The sequence below is a fragment of the Porites lutea genome, chromosome 2, assembly GCF_958299795.1.
Source record: "Porites lutea chromosome 2, jaPorLute2.1, whole genome shotgun sequence".
Classification (NCBI taxonomy): domain Eukaryota; kingdom Metazoa; phylum Cnidaria; class Anthozoa; order Scleractinia; family Poritidae; genus Porites; species Porites lutea.
Window position 1 is genome coordinate 24,991,315 of NC_133202.1, and position 6,781 is coordinate 24,998,095.

The following is a 6,781-nucleotide window of genomic DNA, read 5'->3' on the forward strand; positions in this document are numbered from 1 at the left end:
AATGAGATTTTAATTGATCAATTGAAAATTTATGGTATAATTTATGGTAGAAAGATTTACAACAAGTTTAGAAAGTTAGAAAGAATTTTATTATATAGACACGAGTGTTTTACAGGAAAATATACCACTCGTAAAATTCATAATAACTACATCCGGGACCCGAGTGGTTTATTTTTCATAATCTCACACGTGAGTTTATCGATGACGTAATTTTGGTAATTTCCCTCTATTATTTTATCGATGTCATTTTGTCTACATAATAAAAAGAACATTACACAGCGGCTTGAAGATATGAATTTTATTTTCTCGTGGCAAAAACAATATTTTACTCACTTGCTGCGCTCGTTCGTAAAATATATTGTTTTGCCACTCAAAAATAAAATTCATATCTTCGCGCCACCGTGTAATATCCTCTATGTACATGATGTTTCAAAACCCGATTAGCAGACACATTTTTAACCTAAATATAATTGTTGTGACTTAACCTTAAAATGGATTAAGTTGGCCAATGGCATACAGTGTATTTTTTAATTATTGAATCTACAGTTTTCGTAGTTTTTTAAAGTATAAAAATTCATCAAAACACAATTTTTCACAAACTTTTTCAACACTTTAATCTCTCACCATTTTGGCACACCATTCACAGGGTGCAACAAAAGTGCTATCTGATAGCCCAGTGCTAGTGAAGCGCAACTCATGGGGTGTCCAGTGAGTAAGCAGCATTTGCCAAGACAAAGAGTAATCTGAAATGCTACAGAAAAGGGGTTGGTTGACCAGCGTGACTGCTGTGCTGTGGCTACTAAACTTCAGCAACTGAGTTTGCCCAAAGGGTAATGAGTTTTAATTTTCATCTCACCCTGATTCAGGCACCTATCAGCTTCTTCTCAGTAACAAAGGAGCTGTGACATTAAGCAACAGTAAGGGCAGATTTAGGGGTGGGCCAAAGGATTTTTTTTTTCCTTGAATTTTTTTTAATATTATCTTTATAGAATTCTCAGAACTATAAAAAGTTTCTCCCATTTTTGATAACTTACTTGGAGACCAAAAACCAATTCCAGCATACAGCAAATAATACAAATTTAATGTACATGTATGTATTTTATGCTATTATCAAAATGGAATAAATTATGCAAAAGATTCCATTTAAACTCCACTAACCCAGTAGCCAAGAGAAGACAGAAAAAATAACTCAGGTTTGTGGAGATATCGATGGACCAGGTGGATACATCTAGGTTGGGATGTACATGGGAAAGAAATAATAATTTTTGTTGTCAGGGACTTGACTGACCGCCTTCTTGTGTATTTTCCTGTAGTAATAACAGTTGCTTATCCTTGTCAGTAGATCAATGACAAGTGATGATGGTGTTTTCATCCCTTTTTCTAGTTTTTTTTTTTCTCCTGCTCTTCATTGAATTACCTTTCCGTGTTGTTTTCCAGATCTAAATCTGCCAAAGGCTCACAGGTCCACAGGATGTAAGATTTTTCGATTGTTTTTCTTCCTGTGGCGCTGATACTGTGTAAGCTTTCCTTGGGTTTCTGAGGTTGAAATTGAAATAGCAGTTACAAAAACAAACTGCATGTATACTGCTAACTTTCAAAAGTAGTTCAAGAAACTTCCTCTTCTTGGCTTGCTATTATCTCTTTCTAAGCCACTGTATGACTTCAAATGTCATTTCTCTCTTTTAAAAATTTGGGTATGATTGTAGGTCATGTGTACTGTAAAGTCCTGTTTCATTATACAGTACCAGTATAAAAATCAACTCTTTTAGTTATTGGGATCTGAAATATTATTTATTGAGGTCCCCATTTAAGCCCACAGCCTACATGTATGTTATTTTTGCTAAATCATTTATGGGTACTTGTACACCTGAATTATAGGGACATAAAACAGTTATCTCACAAGGGCGGGGAAAGGGGTCACAGGCCCCCTAGGACCACCCCCTAGCTACGTCCCTGATGAGGAGAAAAAAATTTTGCCGTCGCTTGTTTACGTCCTCAATAAAACGTGAAATTTGGCATGTTCTTGTCCTGGTCGTGCAGTGATAGCTAAAAAAAACTGTACAAAAAAGCATGGTGCACATGCAGAGTTGTTGCTTTCCCTATTTATTTAAACCTATTGCCTTTTTGACGTTCTCTTTGTCGTCGCTGTTGTGGCATCTTTAAGTCCCTAATGATGATTTTTTTATGTAGTCATTGTTGGTTGATTATTAACAAACCCCAGCCCAACCTCTAATCAGGGGGAACCTCTATTTAAGGGACACTTGCTTTGGTCCTGAGGGTGTCCCCTGAATAGAGGTTTCATTGTATTTGTTTTATCTATTGCTTCAAATTTATTTTTTTGATTTCAAAGTTCACTTAATAACTTTCTGTACGTTGATACTATTTGGTGTGAATTTTAACTTGTACAGTGTACAAGAAATGGAGCATAAAAGTCTTAGTTATCAAAGATTATCATAATAATACCGATCAAAAAAGTCAACAGACTCACAGTGCAATTGCACTGTGAGTCTGTTGACTTTTTTGATCGGTATTATTATGATAATCTTTGATAACTAAGACTTTTTCATGCTCCATTTCTTGTACACTGTACAAGTTAAAATTCACACCAAATAGTATCAACGGCCGCTCTTGTCAAGTAAAATTTACCCAACGTTATAAAGTTATTCTTCAGGTATTATTAAGTCAGTCCGATAATGAGTTTTTTGTGTGTCTTGCATAAAAATAGTTATCATCTTAATATATTTACTGGGCTGCCCGGCAAGCCCAGTCAATAGGGACCTTACGATCCGACAACGGCGGCGGCAAAGGCAACGTGAGAAGTCTGGGTCGAGCGGGGCCACGTCGTGTTGGCGTTCCCGCCAAAATTGAGATTACGAATTTTACGAGCGGGAACGTTGACGGCGGTCATTGATGTTTATCGTGTTTAAGTCAACGAAAGTTTTTTAGAAAGCCATGCCAAAGTTCCGTGACACTATTCTCCTGGCTCATGCTTCCCGTTTGATTAACGCTGAAGAATTCGTGCTACTCTACGATTTACACAAGCGTAAAAATCCGGATTTACCGTACACTAACTACGAGTGCTTCGATCTCGACAAGATGACCGATGATGAATGTAAAACTGAGTTTAGATTTTTCAAGAATGACATTTACAACTTGGCAGAGGTGTTTACTTTACCGGATCGGATCGTTTGCTACAATGGTGTAAATGTCGACATGGTTGAGGCATTGTGCATTTTTCTTAAAAGATTTGCCTATCCCTGTAGATACGTAGACATGATACCCAGATTTGGAAGGCCAGAACCACAATTGTGTATGATCTCAAATGCTGTTATGAACAAGATGTATGAAACATGGAACCGCCTTCTCACTGATTTGAACCAGGATTGGTTAAGACCCGATCATTTAGAGGAGTTTGCCGTTGCAGTTCACAACAGGGGAGCTGCTCTTGACAACTGTTGGGGGTTTGTTGACGGTACTGTGAGGCCCATATGCCGACCAGGAAAAAACCAAAAGTGCTTATACAATGGTCACAAAAAAGTCCATGCTATAAAGTTTCAATCTATCGCAGCACCCAGTGGCCTTGTTGCCAACCTGTTTGGGCCTGTCGAGGGAAAGAGACATGACAGTGGGATGTTAGCTAGATCTGGAGTGTTAAACCAATTGCAACGATTTTCAGTGGACACAAATGGGAACCCCCCATGTATTTATGGAGATCCGGCATATCCTCTTCGACTACATCTGCAAGGACCTTTTCGAGGAGCTGGACTAACTCCCATACAGTCTGCATGGAATGAATCTATGAGTGAAGTCAGAGTTTCTGTTGAATGGATTTTTGGTGATATAATAAATTATTTTAAATTTCTGGACTTCAAAAAAAACTTGAAAATAAGTTTAAGTGCTGTTGGCAAAATGTATGTGACATGTGCCCTTCTTCACAATGCTCGTGTTTGTTGTTACGGATCCACCACATCAGACTACTTTGATGTTTCCCCCCTAGAAATTGGGGATTATTTTCACTAAGTCTGCCAAACAGGTTTTACAAAAGTTACATAACACTTTTCCTTTCGAAAATTGAACTGCTTTTTAATAAAAAAAAAATATACAATCGAGAAAGGCTAACATATTGGAATTAAAGTGAAATAAATGCCACCAAAACAAACTATTAAATGAGAACAAATAATGGTGAGCATGTTTACAGAGAGTAATGCAATTCTATAGTTGGACAAGCCCTATTGCCTTGATAAAGGCTCAGCCCCAGTTTTGATACTGGCATAACATCAATTCGGTGACTTTCAAAGGTTGGCAAAATTAAGCAACATTTCCTTTACAACTATATATGTAAACAAGTAATTATTATTATAAATCTTTAATTTTTAACTTCCTTGAAAATCAAGTTAATAAAAATGTGAACTCTTTGTGCATTCAAATGACCTCTTGCAGAGATTGACCAGCATCACTTCCCAGCATCACTTCCCAGCAAACTTTTTCATTAGTTCCATAAGTACAAGGGTTTGTTGTTGGTGCTGTTGCATCATGTTTGCATTCATTTGCATAAACTGCTGCATTTGCTGCTGCTGAAGCTGCTGAATATCTCTAGTTTGCTTGTTCATCATATCAAACTGCTGTTGTCTTCCTTCCTGCTCCTTTGCTTGCAGTGCTAACTCTTGCCTTTTTATCTCCAATTCATCACGTTTTAAAGTAGCTTCTACTTCTGCCCTATCCTTCAGGTAAGCCAGAGTGCTTGCACCACTAGCTCTACCCTTTTTCGGTCTTGTTCCTTGCTGTTCATCGGCATTCCTTTTGGCGCTATCTTTAAAAGTTTCCAATGATCTCTTCCGCATTTCCTCTGCTTTCTTTGCTTCTTCTTCCTGCTTTTGTTTTGTTTGATCTGTGATTTTGTCAGACTCATCAAAGAGTTCAATGGTTTCATCTAACAGTTGATCTAGTTCCTTGTCCTCTTCAGGGGCAATACCTGAGGCTCTGTCTTCTTCCCTGACTTTTTTCCTTCTTCTCTTTTCCATTGTTGAATAGTGGTCACGAACAGACCGTTGAGTAACACGGAATTGGGGATAAGGAATAGTATTTAAGGATACTGCCAGCTTTTCCCAATCATCTCCTCTCTCACTAGTTCCTTTCTTGTGCAGCCATGGTCGCAAAAGCATCAATTCCCTCAACATAAGCAATTCGTGTTCTTCAGTCCATTTCATTGATTGACTGAAAGTGCAGTGCAACAAAAATTAGTTCATGAGGAAGAACTATCAGTATATCAGCAAAATTTGCTAACAATAAAATTATCATTGTATCTGAGATTTACTAGCACTTGGTCCTAATCATGATCAAAATTTTTAAAACAAATAACATATAACTTGCTTTGGGTGGTATTAACTAGATCATCATAATAGTAGACAATATCTTTGTTTTCTTTAGTCCTCCAATAAATTAGCTGAACTTGTTGACAGATAAAGAAATGATCACGAGAATACATGATGGTTATCCTTTGCCTTCCGAATGAGGGAAACATACAATTAAGGTTGGAAGGACGCTTTCAAATGAAAACAGTCATGAATTATTAAAAAATGTGTAGCATTTGGAGCAAAATATTGGGCAATCAATAAAGTTTGGATTTTGTAAAATAATTCTTATTTAATTAGGAAACAGTGGAAATTATGTGAACGTCTCTGTTTTGTATTTGTTTTTGATTCAGTCATAAATATAGCAATATTTGCGGTAGTCGGAATTCGTCGATATAACTGTTCAACCCAGCCAGTGAGTTCCTTGTAAAATAAGGTTAACCCATTCGCTCCTGGAGATTTTGCCGAAAAACGCGTTTTGAAGCTAGTCGAGTGGTTTTCTGGTCACTGTCGTGCTATAAAGAGCTAAAACTTACCACAAACCGGTCTACAGGTCGTACACTTGGCGGCCTTCTGATCCAGATGCAAAATATCAGCTTGCGAAGTTCGGGCATGCGCAGAAAGCAAAATTTCGACAGTTTTTGGGTTTAAAAGTGACACAGCAGTCTTGACTTTTACTTTTCGCTTTCTCTCCTCCCTTCTTTTTTCGCTTTTCTTGCCTCATTTTTTTTTTCTCTTGCTGGGCATTTAGTAGGCTTCATTTTGGTGGGAAGAGTTTTTAGGAAAGCTTTTAGGATCTTAGGATTAGGTGAAAGGAAAGGTAGGTGGGTAATGGAACAAGATTTTCATGGAGATTTTCAGGTCCTTGTCACGTGGTTTTTTGCTTCTTTCTCCGGTGTCCTTGACTGAATTGTGGTCATTCTGGTATGGTTTGAAAGATCTCTTCACTCTGCACAAGTTACCGAAGAAAGTTGTCCTTGACCGTTAAAACTGATGACGTCACAAAGGGTAGAAAGGACCTGGATCCGCACGGGCGGTTACGGGCGGTTCAGGGGCGAATGGGTTAATCTACGATTATAAATGAAAATTAGCTCAATGAAAGTATTTACACACTTTGCATCGGTCGAATCTAGTACCGCTGCCGACAAAATCTCTCTACTATTTCCTAGTAAACCCAAAATAAAATTAAGCTTAATTGTTCTCTTTTTTTGATCGAGAAAAAAAGTTGGAAAGTAAGTGATAAGAAAGCTCAGTGATAGCGAGTGAAGTACAATCACAAACAAATACAAAGCAAAATAAGTCAAATCTCTCTCCATTCAGTTTGTGGTCGTATACAAAAGACTCCACGCTCTGTTCGTTTCGGACATTTCATACAAACTAGTATTCTTTAAATTTAGTCGCAAAGTCTCGTTTTTACCTTGACTCCTTTG

The 6,781-nt window shown here is 37.6% G+C and overlaps 1 protein-coding gene across 1 annotated transcript; it reads left to right on the forward strand.

Annotated features, from left to right (window-relative positions):
* The first annotated feature begins 2,912 nt into the window (after positions 1-2,912).
* On the forward strand, positions 2,913-4,196 carry LOC140928098 (uncharacterized). Its single transcript, XM_073377818.1, has one exon. It carries the CDS (start codon positions 2,953-2,955, stop codon positions 4,018-4,020), a length of 1,068 nt encoding a protein of 355 aa, XP_073233919.1. The 5' UTR covers positions 2,913-2,952; the 3' UTR covers positions 4,021-4,196.
* The last annotated feature ends 2,585 nt before the right edge of the window (positions 4,197-6,781 follow it).